Source organism: Bos mutus, chromosome 16, assembly GCF_027580195.1.
Source record: "Bos mutus isolate GX-2022 chromosome 16, NWIPB_WYAK_1.1, whole genome shotgun sequence".
NCBI classification, from domain to species: domain Eukaryota; kingdom Metazoa; phylum Chordata; class Mammalia; order Artiodactyla; family Bovidae; genus Bos; species Bos mutus.
This window is the reverse complement of record NC_091632.1, coordinates 54,546,030-54,566,486: the sequence shown is the minus strand read 5'-3', so window position 1 is coordinate 54,566,486 and position 20,457 is coordinate 54,546,030. Positions and strand designations below refer to the sequence as shown.

Here is a 20,457-nt window from a genome sequence, read left to right as displayed (position 1 = left end):
AAAATCTAATCAGGTGGTTGTGTGTCATTGGGCCTGACAATGAAAGCTAATCAGGAAAAATGAGAAAAGAGCTACTGATGGGAGGAGGGAGTGGCTCAGAGAAGAGAGAGTCAGGCAGTGATTCTGGGGAAAAAAGCAAGAGGGGAGTGTTGGGGGAGGGGAGGAGCCTGCCTGACCTGCAGAAGCTGCTCAGTGTCACTTCTTCACTGGCTTCCAAACACATGTGACCTTCTGGGTATCAGACGCAACCTGGCTGGAGGCTAAAAAGACGAGCATTTCTGTTTAATGAATTGAATTTCTACAGGACAAATGTCCACCGATGCTCATATGAGTATGGACACGTTGTTTCCCTCCCTCCCCTCACCCTTCTTTCTCTGCATTTCTTTCCTAAGAGACAGATAAACTCATTAACTATAGAAAATGATAATCCATCTGGCTGAGCCCTGCTCCACATCCCTACTCAAGAAAAACACAGACTGTGAGCACATAAACCTTGGTTAGCGACAGAGACGCGTGTCGCAGTGCCCCACGCTGGGACTCCTGCCGTTTCCATATGCCATCTTGCAGGGTCACGGAGTCAGTGGGATAAACTGATCCCTTGCATTAACTAGTGTTGCAAGAAGTACTTTGGTGCCCAAGAGGGATCTGGAAAGGTTCTTGCTGTGCTTGCCAGACCTCTTCGCCTAGGTGAAATAAGTTGTCTTTTACCCAGCTGATTTCATTCCCTGCAAAATGCCCAAAACAGTTTCATAAAGAGGTCCCTTGGGAATGAGCCAAAAAAAGCCAGTTTGAGAAAATGACTGAAATCTTAGATGCTGGGGAGGAACTGCTTGTCTGATAGGGACATCCCTTTGTAATGACACAGCTCTCTAAAGAGAGCTGAGCTGAGTAGCTCACTGCAGCTGCCTCCTTTCTTCCTGTCTCCTGTGCATCTTTTCTTAATGACAAACACCAAATATATGTCTAATTACAGAATGGATTCATCTGTATCACTCGTCTTTCTACTTCCTGGGCTTTTGAGGTAGATCCAGTACTTTTTCAACTGAAAAATAAGATTTACTCAGGAATATACAGTGAATTGGGGCTTCCTAGGTGGCGCCAATGGTAAAGAACCCACCTACCAGTTGCAGGAGCTGTAAGAGCCATGGGTTCCATCCCTGGCTTGAGAAGATCCCCTGGAGGAGGGCATGGCAATCCACTCCAGTGTTCTTGCCTGGAGAATCCCGTGGTCAGGGAAGCCTGGCGGGCTACAGTCCATAGGGTCGCAAAGAGTCAGACATGACTGAAGCAACTTAGTAGGGATGCAGTACACATGTACAGTGATTTAGGCAAAAAATTCTTCATTCCATAGTGGAAAATAATGAGGTCTGATGGTTAAACAGAACAGAGAGTCATAGAGTCTTGGATTCAAATTCAGCCCTGTTGCTATGTTTCAATTTTTGGTTGATCCATAAAGATGCTCAAATGGTTTTCTTAAAGTTCGCTGTTTCAGTGGAAATGACTCAAGCAGTGGTGCCAGAGTACCACATTGTAAGCGCATTCACCACCCATCATGGCTTGTCTGTGGCAATTCCTGCTTCCAAAATTTGGCTGCCACTCTGTCTGTAATTGTGCTTGTGCCTCCCTCTTTTTAAAGCCTTCACATTTATTGGGTGCTGGCTGGCCTTGTTTGTAGCTGGGTGTGAAAGGTACCATTGCTCTGGAGCCTCTGGTCCTGCCTTGTCCGAGCTTTGCTGTACTGACTATAGGCACTCCCTCTGGCTTGGACGTGACACATGAGTGGGTGGGTGAGGGCAGGCTCATGTGGCCTCATGAGCCACTGGGGTTGACTAAGCTGATACAGCAGGTACCGTAACGTGCTCTCTCTTTCTCTCTGCAAATCAATATGATCTGTGTCACCTGCATTCCATACTCAGAACATTGACTTTTCATCAGTTTTTTGAATACAAGTGTTGTCTTGTGCCCAATAACCTTTGTACTTACCGTTCCTTCTGCCCAGAATATTCATCAGTCTCATTTTGACTCATCGATCAGACCCCAACTGTTTCCTGTTCTCAGAAGGTTTTTCCTGACCTTCCAGTTTAGAGTAGGTCTCCTGATAACTGAGCTTCCCGGGTGGCTCAGACGGTAAAGCATCTGTCTACAATGCTGGAGACCCGGGTTCGATCCCTGGGTTGGGAAGATCCCCTGGAGAAGGAAATGGCAGCCCACTCCAGGACTATTGCCTGGAAAATCTCATGGACGGAGGAGCCTCGTAGGCTGCAGTCCATGGGGTCGCAAAGAGTCGGACACGACTGAGCGACTTCACTTTTCCTGCTATTTGTTGTTGTTTAGTCACCCAGTCGTGTCCAACTCTTTTGCCCCATGGACTGTAGCCTGCCAGGCTCCTCTGTCCATGGAATTCTCCAGGCAAGAATACTGGAGTGGGTTGCCATTTCCTTCTTCAGGGGATCTTCCAGACCCAGGGATCGAACCCACATCTACACCAGCAGGCGGCTTCTTGGTCACTAAGCCATCAGGGAAGCCCCTGCTACAGACCCCTACAGAAGCTTACCTGGTACTCACCAGACTTGTCAGTACTTCACCATGTCTGGCCCATCCCCAGTGATGTAAGCATCATGAAGAGAAGAACCATTATCTGCTTTATTTCCTCTTTATCTCCATGAAAAGGAAAAAGGAAAGTGAAGTCGCTCAGTCATGTCCAACTCTTTGTGACCCCATGGACTGTAGCATACCAAGCTCCTCCATCCATGGGAGATTCCAGGCAAGGGTACTGGAGTGGGTTGCCATTTCCTTATCCAGAGGATCTTCCTGACCCAGGGATCGAACCTGAGTCTCCCACATTGCAGGCAAACGCTTTACCATCTGAGCCACCAGGGAAGCCGTATCTCCATAATGCCTGGCATATAACGGGTGCTCAGTAAATAGTGATTGAATGAATAAGTAAATGAATGAATTAACAAAAGACCGATCAGATAAATGGGTTCTCCTGGTTTCTCTCTCCCAGGGTGTATGTCATATCAATGATGGGGATTTTTCTTTGATCAAGAATATGTGAGGAGTTTTTGCTTTTCAACTAGAAAGTTCAAATGCCTGAGCAGGGAAATCCATTAGCCAATTGATATAGTCCTTGTGCCAGCAACATTTTGAGAGAGGCTAAGAGAAATCAGCTATTAGTGTTGAATAAAATTGGACAATGGTGGAAGTAGGTATGATGGGAAGCTTATGAAAGTCTTTTTACTTTAGACCTTACCTGTCTGGCACCAGTATTTAAGTTTTGGAAGGAAATTTCCAAAACACAGGCCACACAATTCTACTCAAATGTAAATAATATTCCATAGCCATTAAAGGATTTGGGCTCTCAATAAAAGATCCGGGGTCATTCCCTGTTTGTATCACCCTAGTCACATGTTCTCTGTCCATTGAATTCAGTGGTCAAAGGTTGACTTTGTTGAGTTCTTTCACTGGCCTAAAATTTATTTTTGTCTTGGAATCCTTCCTTGCCCATAGACTGCAAAGTTGCAAACTACTAATAATCCCAGGTCTATGCTAAATTTCATTGGATTCTGGTGCCATTCTTGCTCTCTGTTTGGTTTGGAATGCCCTCACCCGCTCTGTTCAACAACTTTCCATTTATAGCTAAATGGTAATGGTGACATTTATCTCTCAGTTTACCTCAGTTGCTCAGTCACGTCCAACTCTTTGCAACCCCATGGACTGTAGCACGCCAGGCTTCCCTAAAAGGTCACTAACCAGTGGCAGATTATCATGCCACATTGTTGTTTTTGCTCAGTTGCTCAGTCAAGTCTGACTCTTTCTGACTCCCTTTCACCATCTCCCGGAGTTTGCTCAAATTCATGTCCATTGAGTCAATGATGCCATCCAACCATCTCATCCTCTGTCGCTCCCCTCTCCTACTGCCCTCAATCTTTCCCAGCATCAGGGTCTTTTCCAATGAATCCACTCTTCACATCGGATGGCCAAAGTACTGGAGCTTCAGTGTCAGCATCAGTCCTTCCAATGAATATTCAGGGTTGATTTCCTTTAGGATTGACTGGTTTGATCTCCTTGCTGTCCAAGGGACTCTCAAGAGTCTTCTCCAGTATGACAGTTTGAAAACATCAATTCTTCAGTGCACAGCCTTCTTTGTGGTCAACCCTTCAAATCCACACATGACTACTGGAAAAACCATAGCTTTGACTATACAGACCTTGGTCAGCAAAGTGATGTCTCTGCTTTTTAATATGCTGTCTAGGTTTGTCACAATTTTCCTTCCAAGGAGCAAGCATCTTTTAATTTCATGGCTGCAGTCACCATCCACAGTGATTTTGGAGCCCAAGAAAATAAAGTCTGTCACTGTTTCCATTTTTTCCCCATCTATTTGCCATAAAGTGATGGGACAGGATGCCATCTTAGTTTTTTGAATGTTGAGTTTTAAGCCAGGTTTTTCACCTTCCTCTTTCAACTTCATCATCAAGAGGCTCTTTAGTTCCTCTTTGCTTTTTGCTTTTAGGGTGGTGTCACCCTAATGCTACATGGCTTAGCACAAGTTAGTGGACTCTGAGCAACTTTTCTGGGTTTTACACTGTCTTTAAATTCAAGGGGCTGAAGTAGATGATCTCTGATTCCTTCTAACTCTGAACAGTCTATTATTCATTCTAACAACTGTAAGCAAAGCACATACCAAGAATATCATCTGGCCAGCCAAATGCCATGAAAGATTGGTAGAAGGAGAGGAAGGCAGATGACAGACCTCATAGTAACAAGTCTTTCAATCCAACAGTTTAGAAAGTAGAAGAAAAGGCCTAAAGGGTTCTCTCTTTCTAGTCACTGTTGTGGAGTCTGGTCAGGTGGTTTGAGGCCCTTCCCGGCATCTTTCATGACCTCACAGGACAAAACAAGCTAATGGACATTTCAGTAGCAAGGCTGAGGGTGCGACCAGCACACGGCTCACCTAGGCTGTCCCATGGCTAGTGCTCAACTACCACACTTGTGAACCTCAACTCACCAGAGTTTTAAAAAAATTCCTGAGAGGTACTTGTGCCCCCAAATACTTTTCCTTCTCACTAATAAGAATGCATCACCTGGTTATATTGTTCTGAATTTTATCCATTAGAAATCCTTTGGGTTAATGAAAATTTCTTCTTCAGAATGCAAACAGCTCTCTGAAATTATCAATCATTAACAAATATAATTTAATAGGATTTAATTTTTTAACACCTTGATGAAATCAGACTATTTGAAAGGAAGATTGGGAGTTTTGATTGGGTGAAGTGGGTTCTTTCTTGGGGAAGACAGCTTATGTGAGGCACCACTGACAAGACCACTGGTGAGTCCCAACCTGAAGGGAAGAGTTTTAAAAAGGAGGAGATATGAAACGAGTGAAGACAAATGGCACTTCAAAACTTTGATGTCAGTTCTAGAGCTGGTCCAGCCCCAGCTTGATGGGCTTGATGAACTGCTTAAGGAAAAGACTGCCCCACAGGAACTTGTTGAGTCTAAAATGATGTGCATGTGTGCTAAATTGCTTCAGTCATCTCTGACTCTTTGCGACCCCAGATTCCTCTGTCCATGGGATTCTCCAGGCAAGAACACTGGAGTGGGTTGCCATGCCCTCCTCCAGGGGATCTTCCCAACCCAGGGACTAAGCCTGTGACTCAGTCTCCTGTATTGGCAGGCAGGTTCTTTACCACTAGTGAATCCTGGGAAGCTGCCTGTAAACAGAAGCCACATAGGTGTTCAGAGAGTTCTTTTCCTCAGCAGTATAATAAGAGTGCTTTCTAGCCAGAATAGATGTAATTTACAGAAGTGTTAAAAAATCTATTTCCAACTGTAAAAATACTGAAATATCCAGGACATAGCAAGTCAACTGTTCTTCCCTGTGATATGTGTGATCTTGAAAAATAATGAAAATGGAATAAGTCATTGTAAAGATATTGCCCTAATGAACATAGGTCTCTTTGCCAGCCTTTCTTCCTGCTAGCAAATTATATTACTCCATCAACCTGGTAGAACACCAATAATGTCTTCAGAGAATAGCTTGTAAGAGCGGAGATGCTCTATGGCAGGATTTTTTAAAACAATGTAATTTGGCATTTCTCAATTTTCTTTCATTTTGCGCAGAGAAAATGGAAGACTGTGATAAATATTTTCTACAAATGGCATCTTAAATGGGAGCACAGCTGGTAGCAACAGTATCCTGCTATTTCTTTGGATGTTGGATTCCCAGTTCTCTGTGTGAACCATGTTGGCAGATTCACTGGTTTTGCATTTTTTCAACAGTTTGTGATTTTTTTTTCCAGTTAAGTGATGAATTTGGTTTCACCTGTAGGCACCTGGTGGCAAGAGGTAATGTCAGGCTGCTGGCATGCCTGTGCTCAGTGGTATCAGATTTGTGTACTAGGGGCTATTGAAATTAACTGGAGATATTTTAGGTGTACTATGAGAGGTTAACAAAGTGCACAGAGCTAATCTAAGGCAAAACTTAGACTGAGGAGATTTAGTGAGGCAGAGATACAGACTGAAAAGAAAACAGATTCAGGAAGCAGTTGCTGGGTTCTGAACTCAGCTTCTCCATTTATTGGCTGCACAGCTTAGTGACCAGCCAATGACGTGGGCAAAAGTGTTGCTCGAACACGTTGAACCTATAAGGCTTCCTTCCTTCCCTGGTAGCTCAGCGGTTAAAGCGTCTGCCTGGAATGCAGGAGACCTGGGTTCTTTCCCTGGGTCGGGAAGATCCCCTGGAGAAGAAAATGGCAACCCACTCCAGTACTCTTGCCTGGAGAATCCCATGGACGGAGGAGCCTGGTAGGCTACAGTCCATGGGGTCGCAAAGAGTCAGACACGACTGAGCGACTTCACTTTCACTTTCCACCTTCTGCCATGTGCGGGAAGGTTGCATTCAAAGTTGTAGCCAGTTCTCAACCTCCCAAGTTATCTCCAGATTTTCTTGTGGATGTCCAGTTTCTCAGGTACCCAGGTGACATGGAGAGGTTGTCTCAGTCATTCTGTGGCTCATCCAGGCAAGCAGGTTATAGCCTTCTGCTTTTCTTACTCTAAGTTCTAGCTATTTTTGTTGTTGTTGTTGTTTTGAGAATAAACACTTTTCAATCTGTTCTTTGCCTTTGGTCAATTTATCATGCCCTGAAGTGATGGCTTTTGGCAATTTTGTTGCGCTTCATACTTTTTTGCAGAGGAGACTCTTGGATCCCATCATCTTTACCAAGTTTACTTGTCTAAGGTTATTTTAGAATAAAGTGCTTCAACAGTGCCTGATATGAAGCAAGGACTCTTAACTGTATTTCCTATCATTATCATTATTCTTATTAGTGACAGAGACAACTCTATAGTTACATATCTAATACATATTCATAGTCATCTGTTATAGAGTGTTTTTTGTTTTTTTTTTTTTTGCATGCGAGCCTCTCTCCAGCCTCTTATTTCTAGAAACTCCTTTACTATATAAACCAGCTGTCTGCAAACTTTCTGTAAAGGACCAGGCAGTAAATATTTAGGCTTTGCAAGTCATACAGTCCAGTCACCTACTCAGTTCTATTGAGTTAGCCTGAAAGTAGCCATAGACAATATATAAATGAATAAGTGTGGATGTATGCCAATAAAGCAGTTTACAAAAACATGCTGCAGGTGGGGTACGGCCTTCGGGCTATAGTTGGCTGACCCCTGCTTTTGACTCATTGTCTTATAGATTCTACATCTTAGCAGTGCCATTTGCTCGGCTCCAACAGGCTATATTTTCTCTTGGAAATCACTGAAAAAGAGAACATCTCTGCTTCTCAGCACACATTCCAGCTCCTCCCAACACCTGTGCTCTGGGAGCCTAAGACTTCTTCAAGAGCTCAGGGCACTCTTAAAGAGTGCCTGACATCTGTATGAGCTGATTTCAGTAAAAGTACATGTCACTTCTGGAATATATGTCAACAACACTGTGTTGTTGGGTATCAACACACTGTATTACAGATACAGACACACAACTTGGTTAACCTTACTGATGGCAAGCTGTATTTCATCTTAGATGTAAAACTAGATTGTGCAACTTTTTATTAGTTGTTCATTTTTATAAATCTGATTTTTCCTTCAAAACAAAGGAAAGGTGTATATGTACATTTTAAAAGCCACAATGTTCCCTTCTTCATTTAATACTCAACATTTTGAGATCATTAAATTCATTATTATTATTGTTCAGTAGCTGTGTCCGTCTTTGTGACCCAATGGTCTGCAGCATGCCAGGCTTCCTTGTCCTTCACTATCTCCTGGAGTTTGCTCAAACTCGTGCCTAATGAGTCAGTGATGCCATCCAACTCCTTCATCCTCTGTTGCCCCCTTCTCCTTTTGCCTTCAATCTTTCCCAGCATCAGGGTCTTTTCCAATGAGTTGGCTCTTCCCATCAGGTGGCCAAAGCATTGGAGCTTCAGCATCAGTCCTTGCAATGAATATGCAGTCCTTGCCTGATTTCCTTTAGGATTGACTAGTTTGGTCTCCTTGCCATCCAAGAGACTCTCAAGTGTCTTCTCCAGCACCCCAATTCGAAAGCATCAATTCTTCAGCACTCAGCCTTCTTTATGGTCCACGTCTCACATATGTACATGACTACTGAAAAACCCATAGCTTTGACTATATGCACCTTTGTCAGCAAAGTGATGTCTCTGCTTTTTAGTATGCTGTCTAGGTTTGTCATAGCCTTTTTTCCAAGAGGCAAGTGTCTTTTAATTTCACAGCTGCAGTCACAGTCCGCAGTCATTTTGGAGCCCAAGAAAATAAAATCTGCCACTGTTTGCACTGCTTCCCCATCTCTTTGCCATGAAGTGATGGGCAGTGGTGGTTTAGTTGCCAAGTTGTGTCCGACTCTCGTGACCCCATGGACTGTATGGCCTGCCAGGCTTTTCTGTCCATGGGATTCTCCAGGCGATTGACCAGATGCCAATTATAATTAATCTAATTGTTCTTTACACAATGGTTTTGTACCTAGAAATTAGAACATTAATTCAGTTATTTAAGACTATTAAATAATTATTAAATACATATCATAAATATAATATTTGATATATTAAATATATCAAAGAGTACATAAATTATAATGAACTATTTAAAGAAATATATATCTCCAAGTTCTTTCTGGACATAGAAGGATTTTAAAGTACCTGAATCCTGCTTTCCTACTGACATATATGATGTATTTATTATATTTTTTACTTTTACTGTATTTTTAACGTCCTAAAACTGTTTTGTCTGTCAGTATTTGTAGACTTGCCCATATAAGCATTCTTTTCAGTCCTTCTTGAACCTCTGACTTCCCATCTTCACTTAGTTCCCTTCTACCAGAAGTACATAGGTTTAGAAATTCCTCTAGTTAAGATCTGTGGTGACAAATTCAGTTTTTCTTTGTCCAAAACGACTTCATTTCAACCTCATTCCTTTTTTTTTAAATTACACCTTAGTTTTTTGTTGTTTTTTTTAAGTTTTAGGTTCACAGCAAAATTGAGTGGAATGTAGTGAGATTTTCCATATGCTCCCTATCCCACACATGCATGCCTCATTATCAACATTCCTCATCAGAGTGGGACACTTGTGACAACTGAAAAACCTATAATGACACATCACAGCCACCCAAAGCCCATCGTTTACCTTGGGGTTCACTCTTGGTGGTGTACATTTTACGTATTTGGACAAAGGTATATATATGTATACGTAAAATGTATATGACATTTTTCCATCATTATGGTGGTAGATAGAGTAATTTCACTGCTCTGAAAAAACCTCTGTGCTTGCCTATCCATGCCTCCTTCACCTCTGAACTCCTGGGAACCACTGATCTTTTTACTGTCTCCATAGTTTTGCCTTTTCCAGAATGTCATACAGTTGGAATATAGCCCTTTCAGGTTGTTGGCTTCTCAGTTTATACACCTAAGGTTCATTCCTCCATATCTTTTCATAGCTTGACAGGTCATTTCTTTTTAGCACTGGATAATATTCCATTGTCTGGATGTATCAATAACATAGTTTATTTATCCATTCACCTACTGAAGGACACTTCTGTTGCTTCCAACTTCGGACGATCATGCACAAGCTGCTATAAATGTCCATGTGTAGATGGTTTCAACTCCTTTGGGTAAATACCAAGGAGCACAATTCCTGGATACTGGATACACTGGATTAGCACGTGTTGTTTTGTAGGAAACTGCCAAACTCTTCCAAAGCGGCTGCACCATTTTGCATCCCACTAGTGATGAGTGAAAGCTGCTGTTCTACCTCCTCACCAGCCCTTCATGTTGCCCATGTTCGGGGTTGTGGCTGTTCCAACAGATGTGTACTGATATGTCTTCGTTATTTTAGTTTGCATTTCCTTGATGACATATAATATGGAGCACATTTTCATAATCATTATTTGCCATCTTTGTATCCTCTTTGGTAAGATGTCTGTTCAGGTTTTTGACCCATTTTTTAAATGGAGTTTTTGCTTATTATTGGGTTTTCAGAGTACTTTGTATATTTAGGATAACAAGCTTTTATGAGAAGTGTCTTCTGCAAATATTTTCTTCCCATCTGTGGTTTATCTTCCCATTCTCTTGACATTGTCTTTTACATAGCAGAAGTTTTTTATTTTAATGAAGTCCAGCTTATCAATTATTTCTTTGACTTCCCTGGTGGCTCAGACGTTAAAAGCGTCTGCCTACAATGTGGGAGGCCTGGATTCGATCCCTGGGTCGGGAAGATCCCCTGGAGAAGGGAACGGCAACCCACTCCAGTATTCTTGCCTGGAAAATCCCATGGACGGAGGAGCCTGGTAGGCTACCGTCCACGGGGTCGCAAAGAGTCAGACACGACTGAGCGACTTCACTTCACTTTCATCGTGTCTTTGATGTTGTAAGTAAAAGGCACCACCAAACCAAGATTGGTTTTGAGTTCTTTTTTGTGATGGGTGTTAAGATACGTGTCTTTTTTTTTTTTTTGCATATGGATCGCCGGTTGTTCTGCAATCATTTCTTGAGGGGGGTAAAAAAGAATACTGTCTTTGCTCCATTGTATTGCCTTTGCTTTTTGGTCAAAGATCAATTGACTGTGTTTATGTGGGTCTTTCTGAGCTCTCTATTCTGTTCCATTGATCTGCTGGGTTGTCACAAAGTTCACTGACCAACGCAGTATTTTGTCTTTTCTTTCACAAATACAATACCACACTGTCTTGATTACTGTAGCTTTTACGGTAAGTCTTGAATTTGGGTAGTGTCAGTCCTCCAACTGTGTTCTGTTTCAGTATTGTGCTAGCTATTCTGAATCTTTTGCCTCTCCATGAAAACTTTAGAATGGGTTTGCTGACAGCCACAAAGTAAGTTGCTAGAATTTTGTTTGGGATTGCACTGAATCTATAGATCAAAATAGGAAGAACTGACATTTTGACAATACTGACTGTCCCTATCAGTGAACGTGGAATATCTTTCCACTTATTCTGATTTTGTTCATCAGAGTTTTCCAGTTTTTCTTGTATAGATCTTCTATATATTCTGTTATAGATTTATAGCTATTTCATTTGTGGGGTGCTAATGTCTCATTCTTTTTGTTAAAGTTCTGTTAAGTTGTAATCAATTCACTCACCATACAACCCATTTAAAGGTACAAGTCAGTGTTTTTTTTTTTTTTTTAATTCAAAGATATGCCACCATCCCTACAGTCAATTCTAGAACATTTTCCTCACCTCCAGAAGTTTACCTTTCACCTATCCATCTTGATTCTTGAGAAAGTTATTTTTGAAGATACAGAATACTGGTCTAGGAATCACTTTTCCTAGGCACATTGAAGGTATCATTCTACAGGCTTCCCCTGTCAGCCTTACTGCATCGCTTTTGAATGTAATCTGCCTCTCATGATTGGCAAAAGGGGAGGCTCCCCTATTAGACCCCTCCACACTGGGTAGACCCTGAGCTTGCTCTTCTGCCCCACAAGCTCCCAAAGCAGATGAAGCCAGAGGTCCCAGCACACCAGTGGAGCAGTGGTCTCACCATTCTCCTTACTTCTCAAGGGTACCTCTTCATTTAGATTTTGGCCTGATGCTTCTTTACTATCTTGCCAGCACATTGTTCCTTTTAAAAATATTCTACCTGCCACCTTACATTGTTTTCAGTGACATAATCAATATGGCTACTAAACTTGCCATATTACCAGTAAAACAGCATCAGAACAATTTTCATAAATCTGAACAGGTTCAAATAAAATCTAATTTATGAAAACAAGATTTCTACTCAAGAGCTTCTTCTTGGGAACTGATCTCAGAGTGATATGAGGTCTGTGTATTCAGATCCTAAGGGGATTTAGAGTATACATCTAGAGCTTCAGTGGTGAGTTTTGTTGCCCATGTAAGTGAATAAATAGACCTTATATAGGACAAGTGGAACTTTTCTAGTGAAAATCTCATTGCCATTTTTTCCCAAGGACTTAATGACTAAATTATAGTCACAGTAGAATTCGGTCGTGTTGGCTGGCCCACGGCAACTGCCCACTGTTAGCCATACTGCCAGTGGGCCGGGCAGCACAGAAGCAGGTCTGGCAAGGGGATGAGGAAATGTGTGCACAAGTCCAGGGTTAAATTAAACTAATTAAACACACCTAGTTGAAAGTTACAAGTATAGGCAATGTCTTCTCTGTACATTTTTTTCAAAAAGAAAGCTAAAACTCAAACTTTTAGGTTCAAAATTGGACATTTAACTCTATCTACATCATAAGCCTTTCCTTAAGGAGGCAGCTTCTGGCTACTCAACCAGGGTCTTCCCAACCTCTCCTGGCCCATCAGGCTTCTCTTTGCTACACATTCTTTTCTTTCTTTGGTTTTTTATCCCAATGTTAGGATCTTTTTTAACAACAACAAAAATGCATCATATTACAAGTAAAGCTACTCCACCACTATTCCTGGATTGTAGTCCTTTGAGGGGGGTGCTGGGTCACAAATGAAAGTCAAGGATGTTTATTAGTGCTCCTTCTCTCCTTTGCTGAGCCCTGAACTCCAAATTCTGTGTCTCCATACCTTTGAGACTGCCAAAACTTGTGCTCAGCTCTTTAGTCTAGCTGTCTCTCCTTTGAAATCAACAAAGGGAAAAATAGCAACAAAGGACCACCTACTTGAGATTCTATTCTTTCTGCCATTTGATTCATTCAGACTCCAGTCCCTCAGTCATTCTTTGACATCTTCAAACAGTTTTATAAATATTTTGTCTAACGTTTCTTGTTAGCATGGAGTTTGGTCTGAAAAAACCTCATCATTGCTGGAAGAAGAAATTATGCTGAAGAGATTTAAATCAAATCACAGTCATTACATCATTTCATCCATGCGTATTTCAGTTTGTATCTCTGAAAAATGTGGACATGTTCTTAGAATCCCATTTCATGTTCAAATTTCCTAGATTGACTCAGAAATGTCTTTTTATAGTTATTTTGAGTTAAAATGAAAAAGGTCTACAAATTACCTTTGACTGTTTTATCTCTTAAGTCTCTTTTAATCTAGTCTTCTCCTCCTCTGCAACCTTTTTCTCTTCATGCCATGGATCTGCTGAAGATCCTGGGTGATGACGGTTCTGTAAAACTTCCCATATTTTGAATTTAGCTGGTTGCTTTTATTTGTTCCTCTACCAATTGTTTTTCCTGTAAAATGGAATTTTATGGGCTTGATTAAATTTCTTTTTTTGTTGTTGTCAAGGATCCTTTATAGGTGGTACAAAATCTTACTGTGTCAGCTCAGACAGCAGGTAGTGTCTGGCTGTCCCATGTTAGTGATGCTAAGATTGATGACTGGGTTCAGATGGTAACAACCTTACACACTGTAAAAGTTTTCCATCATTCTTTGATCTACTGGTTTCATATAGTGATACATTTTCCATGGATTAGTTATTTCTTCAAGAGTTGCAAAATGCTGATTTTTCTAATTCAGTTATTAGAATTAGATTTCACATTTATCAGCTAAAATTCATACTAATACATTATAGCTACTTGGTTACACTAAAATACAGTTTATATCCATTCTAAAAAAGAGTCCTAACGATAAGTGGTTTTTGCTGCCATACAAATGTTAGAACTGCTACCTGTAGTGAAGAAATGTGACCTGTAATTGCATCATGTGGGAAAACCTCAGCAAGACCAACAACATAGGTCCTGCCATCGGGTGTGTTTTTCTCTATCCCCTTTTAATTTGAGACATTCCAGTTCCCTGACCTGAAGCCTTCTGGGAGAATATAGCAGAAAGATCTTGGTGCTTATGGGTCTTAGTTAAATTAGCATGTGCTGCTGCTTTTCTCTTGCTTGTTTAAACACCTTCCTTCCTATACACTTCACCACGGAAACACCAAGGGAACTTTTTCCTTTCTGGGCCCAGCATCCTGGGCCACATGATTGCTAGCACTATACCCACGAAAAGAAAATTCATAACACCAAACAAGCAGAATGCCTGGGTGAATGAAAATTTTGTTATTATACAGTCTGCTTGTGTTTTTGTGGCAGCATTTTGATTTCTGAATCTTGGAGTCAACTCTGACTGCCAGACCTCAGCGGGTCTCCAGGCCCTATCCAGTCAGCTGTAGAACATCTTTTACGTCAGATCCTTCTCTTCTGTTCTTATTACCACCATCCTGCCTCAGGTCTCTCTGCCTCTAGAGTCTCACCTTCCCACTCAAACTCCTGTTTTAGTCCTTGGGCATCCTTCATTCCTTCTCTGGTTCAGGCCCTCAGCCTGGCCTTGATTCTGTGATTGAAGACCTCTTGCAGGCCTCCTCCCTCATCACTGTCACATGCGGAGAGCTGATGAAAGCTGTGCCTTGGGTAGAGAACTTCTCCCAGCAGGAGTGAGCTTCACCAGTTTTCCTTGGGGTGCTGTTCTGGCAAGTAATCATGATGCTTATTCCATATGTCAGCTGGGAGGCCTCCAGAAACAACCCAGGCACATGCACGGCACCCCTGCCAGAGCTGCAAGGCTGCTCCCTAAATATTTATGTGGAAGTCCCCCTCCCAGACACTTCCTTATCCTCTCCTGAGTAAACTCCACTTCGTTTTTTTTAATATCTTTAAGCAACCAGAGCAGGTCCCTGTCATGGAGTAATTATATGCACCACTTTCTCTGCAACCAAAGATTTTCTTTGCTTCTGCTAACTGACATGACAGACATCCACTTAATAGAATGATGATTAGTATGAAATTACTTTTTGGCCTTTAATTATGTCACATTCATAGCAATAAAATAAAGTTCCAAATCCAGGTGTGCTTTTCAAGGAACGTGTCCGAGGCAATTAAGTACAGGGAAGTGGCGTCCTATACTTAAGCCTTTTGTCCGGGGATCTTAAAATCTTTCCCACACAAGTAGATAATGATGTTCGTTTTGTAAAGGGGAGAGGTGACGTGACTGATCTCTCGGCAGGCTCAGGAGATGCAGGAAAAGCCAGGACCCAGGTGTCACCTTTGTTTCCCTCCGTCCCCTCCCTTTTTAGTTCTTTAAAAGAAACATAGCCAACATTCTATTAATTTAAGTACCTCCCTCTCTTGGGTACTGCTTTCCATTTCTTTAAGAGCCTGAATGAACAAAGTTTCTATATCACATTTCATGTGGGCAAGAGCTGAGGTTCAGGGCTAGGGAATGGTGTGCAGATAGTATACTAATTGGAGAACATATGTGTCTCTTGATAAAGCCACCTCACAGTAGAGCCTAAATGTGGGTTCTATGACGTGTTCATAAATGAAAAGCAGAACCGTGCTTGGCACATGGCAAGCCCCATATAAGTCATGACTTAGGATTACCTTTTGGAGGCCTACAGGCAAGTACCTGTGGTCTCTGGACAGGCAGCATCTGGAATGCACCTTCTCTCAAGCCGCTCAACAGCAAGGATGCATTTCCATCCCCCTCCCCCCCGCCCGACCAAGACAAGCCTTCCCAGATCCCGGGGAGCCCCATTAAAGTCCTCCTGTTCCCCTCCTCCAGGAAACCTTCCTGATCCCACCAATCATCATAACTCTCCTCTTCGTAACTCCTGTGTCACTTTCTCAGTTTATGCCACACACTTGAACTGACCATTGCTGTGTACGAAGTCATGCTCTATCCTGGGATATTTTTAAACTGTTGTATGAATGTCTGTCTTGTGTCTAATGGGATTATGAGCCTCGAGGGGAAAGATCACATATATACAGTGTACTATCTCCTCCAGCCCTAGGATCGATCTTACTCATACAGCAGGAGCCCAGGAGACTCTCAGGATAAGACGATGTAGGAGGAGGAAGAGGCTGAACTGTTCACATTTTGTTGAATCTAATATAGTAAGTTCTTGTTGAGTCAAGGTGAGATAACACTGGGTCTGAAACATAGTCTGGGTTTTCATGCTTCAGTCCACTGCAACGCTCTGTTCTATTCCGCTGTGTGTGGAAGAGGTCAAGCATGTGCAGAGTTCTTACGTGCAGGACATGGTGGCCAACACAGAGGGGGTGGCTGAATCCAAAGCTCTGGAGTCCAGTGATGATAGAATGAATACATAGGGGCAGTAAGAAAGATGGACTGCGATGAATGATAAACTCTGCAGCTGAGACTCAGAGGACTTTGTGGTTAAAGGAGGCTGTGGGCATATCATTGATTTACTTAACAATTATATACTGAGAGGCCAGCTTCTGGTCCAAGGCTTCCTGGGTGCTGGAGCTTCTCTTGGCGTTCAGTAGAGAGGCATTCCAGTCCTGTCGCTTTCCCTAAATGCAGAAGGCATTCCAGGGAGCAGGAGACCAGCAGTGAGCTTCCTCCTTCAGCATCGTGTTCTCAAGGCTGCAAAGCTGATTCTGCTTAGTGGCTCGTTGACATCCACAGCCAGCGTTCGCTCCCACTTTTGTATTCTCCTGATGAAATGCTGACTGCATGGGTGAGAGCTACTCACACTGCTTGCCGTTTGTTTTCTTCCAGGATTTTTTACCCAGGAAACCATCCCGTCAGAGGTGTGCAGATAATGAAAGTTGGCAAACTGCAGTTACACCAAGGCATGTTTCCCCAAGCGATGAAGAATCTGAGGCTGGTGAGTGTGCCAAAATCGCATGCAGTTCTTTCTGTTGGTAGGCCTCTTCCTTTTGATTTCTATCAACTCTATACCAGTGTGCAGACACATGCATTAATACACACACATGCCCATAAATGTTTAAAAAAAAATCATTGGCGTGTTTGCCAATGTCTATGGTATGAACATGCCCACTGTCACTGGTTTTAAACTACTAAAGTCAAATCAACCAGTTCACAAAACTCAGAAAAAGTAACAATTAACTCTTATTAACTGGTGCAAACTGACCTCAGACACCCCTGTACCCATCTGTCTCCATGCCTCCCCACCCTCGGCCCACAGAACCGAGTCTAAATCTGCAGACCCTTGACCACCTGTCTGGGGACCACCTTCATAGCCTCCTCACCTCCAGCCTCCCTTCCCACCTCCACACATTACAGACAGTGTACACGGAGACACTCACCAGTGCCCAAGGCATGCTCACACTTAGGTCCTTTCAAAGCTGTTTCCTCAGGCTTGGTATAACTCTCCTGACCCTTTAAAGCCCGCTGGAATGCTGTCTGCTCCCTGACCTTCTGCAGCCTGCTCACTCTGTCAGCTGAGTCCTCACCACACAGCAGCACAAATGCCTGAGGCCCCTCCCCTCAGGATACTGCAAGGTCTCTGCTTGATGCTGAGCTGGTTTCAAAATAGCCACAAAGAACATGAGACTCAGGAAGTGTTCACTGTTGGAAGAAGAAGGGAGCGGTCAGTACAATCCTTGCAATAAGTGCAGAGACCAAGTGGGAGAACTGGGTTCATGTTGGGATGCGATGTAAAGGATGACACCTGTGCTCACCCTCTCAAGGCGCCTCCGCTGCCACCAAGGCCCAGGGCTCTATGCTGTCCTGACCGCTCCACTCTGGCAGAGCTTCCAAAAGGAGAGCTCATGTGCTCCTCTGGTCCAGGCACTGGACTGGTGGCTTGTACGGAGAACTGGTGTGTGGGGCTTCAGGGGCAGCACCTTCCCGAGGTCCTCTGGGCCATGATGCCCTTGTCTGCAGAAGAATGGAGAGACTCGGGCCCTGAAATGGGATCTCTCGGGGAGTGTCTAGGGGCTGATTATCCACATTTAGACGAGAAAAATAACAAACGCCTATGGAATACTTTCCATGTCATCATGTTATCCTGCCGCTGGCCTTACAAATAGCTGAGAAAGACAAAGGAGAAAAGGAAAGATACCCAACTGTGAATGCAGAGTTCCAGAGAATAGCAAGAAGAAAGCCTTCAGAAGTGAACAATCCAAAGAAATAGAGGGAAGACTGGAGATCTCATCAAGAAAATTAGAGACACCAAGGGAAGATTTCATGCAAAGATGGGCACAATAAAGCAAAGAAATGGCAAGGACCAAACAGAAAGAGATGAGACTAAGAAGAGGTGGCACGAGTACACAGAACTGTACAAAAAAGATCTTAATGACAGATAACCATGATGGTGTGATCACTCACCTAGAGCCAGGCATCCCGAAGTGTGAGGTCAAGCAGGCCTTAGGAAGCACTACTACAAACAAAGCTAGTGGAGATGATAGAATTCCAGCTGAGCTATTTCAAATCCTAAAAGATGACGCTGTTCACGTGCCTCACTCAATATGGCAGGAAATTTGGAAAACTCAGCAGTGGCCACAGGACTGGACAAGGTCAGTTTTCATTCCAGTCCCAAAGAAGGGCAATGCCAAAGAATGTTCAAATTACCACACAACTGTGCTCATTTCACACACTATCAAGGTAACACTCAAAATTCTCCAAGCCAGGCTTGGAGAAACAGTATGTGAACTGAGAACTTCCAGATGTTCAAGTTGGATTTAGAAAAGCCAGAGGAACCACAGAACAAATTGTCAACATCTATCAAGGAAATTCCCAAAAAACATCTACTTCTGCCTCACTGACTATACCAAAGCCTTTGACTGTGTGGATCACTACAAACTGTGGAAAACTCTTAAAAGAGATGGGAGTACCAAACCACCTTACCTGCCTCCTAAGAAACCTGTATGCAGGACAAGAAGCGATAGTTAGAACTGGGCACGAAACAATGGACTGTTCCAAAATTGGGAAAGGAGTATGACAAGGCTGTATATTGTCACCCTGCTGGTTTAACTTCTGTTTAGAGTACATCATGTGAAATGGTGGGCTGGATAAATCACAAGCTGGAATTAAGATTGCCAGGAGAAATAGCAATAACCTCAGATATGCAGATAACACCACTCTAATGGCAGAAATCGAAGAGGAACTAAAGAGCTTCTTGATGAATGTGGAAGAGAAGAGTGAAAAAGCTGGTTTAAATCTCAACATTCAAAAAACAAAGATCATGGCATTCAGTCCCATCACTTCATGGCAAATAGATGGGGAAAAAATGGAAATAGTGACAGACTTTATTTTCTTGGGCTCCAAAATCACTACAGTTGGTAACTGCAGCCACGAAATTAAAAGACACTTGCTCTTTAGAAGAAAAGTTATGACAAACCTAGACAGCATATTAAAAAGCAGAGATATCACTTTGCTGCAAAAAGGTCTGTCCATATAGTCAAACTATGGTTTTTCCAGTAGTTATGTATGGATGTGAGAGTTAGACCATAAAGAAGGCTGAGTGCCTAAGAATTGATGCTTTCAAACTGTGGTGCTGGTGAAGACTCTTGAGGGTCCCTTGGACAGCAAGGAGATCAAACCAGTCCGTCCTAAAGGAAATCAGTCCTGAATATTCATTGGAAGGACTGATGCTGAAGCTGAAACTCCAATCCTTTGGCTACCTGATGGGAAGAGCAGACTCACTGGGAAAGACCATGATGCTGGGAAAGATTGAGGGCAGGAGGAGAAGAGGGCGACAGAGGATGAGATGGTTGGATGGCATCACTGACTCAGCAGACATAAGTTTGGGTAAACCCAAGAAAACAGCGAAGGACAGGGAAGCTGGTCATGCTGCAGTTCACTGCAGACACAACTTAGTGACTGAGCAAGAACAACAAAGGGATACTCAAAAGTGACATTCCCTTATGCTGGTGGTTGTTGAATACCAGCCCTGTTGTCTTTTCCCAATCTCTAAGTGACGTAAACAGGAAGAATCCTAGGATTCCTGAAGGCACTCATCACTTCCTATTTCGTTCACCTGGTCTGACATCTTTACCCAGACTGACAGAAGAACACTGGAAGGTTCCTGCAGTTTCAGAAGAACTTTGCTCTGGTGAATGGTGGTCAGTCAGTCAAATCAACTGGGCAGAAAACGCTTATTGAGGATCTACCATATGAATGTTCTCCCACAAAAACATTCTGGAGGAAATTTTCCAAGGGTCACCTCCAAGTAGGTAATCTACAGGTAATCAAATTAATCCTTTATGTTGTATGGGACTGCTGCTAAGTCACTTCAGTCGTGTCCGACTCTGTGTGACCCCAGAGACAGCAGCCCACCAGGCTCC

General features: G+C 42.8%; 1 protein-coding gene across 3 annotated transcripts in view; it reads left to right on the top strand.

Moving 5' to 3' along the window:
* SMYD3 (SET and MYND domain containing 3) overlaps positions 1-20,457 on the top strand; it is a 749,543-nt gene that overhangs the window by 705,883 nt on the left and 23,203 nt on the right. For all 3 annotated transcript variants that reach the window (XM_070385373.1, XM_005893388.2, XM_005893387.2), the window contains one exon: positions 16,925-17,033. In XM_070385373.1, coding sequence (XP_070241474.1) covers positions 16,925-17,033 — 109 coding nt within the window. The remainder of the gene's footprint in view (positions 1-16,924; positions 17,034-20,457) is intronic.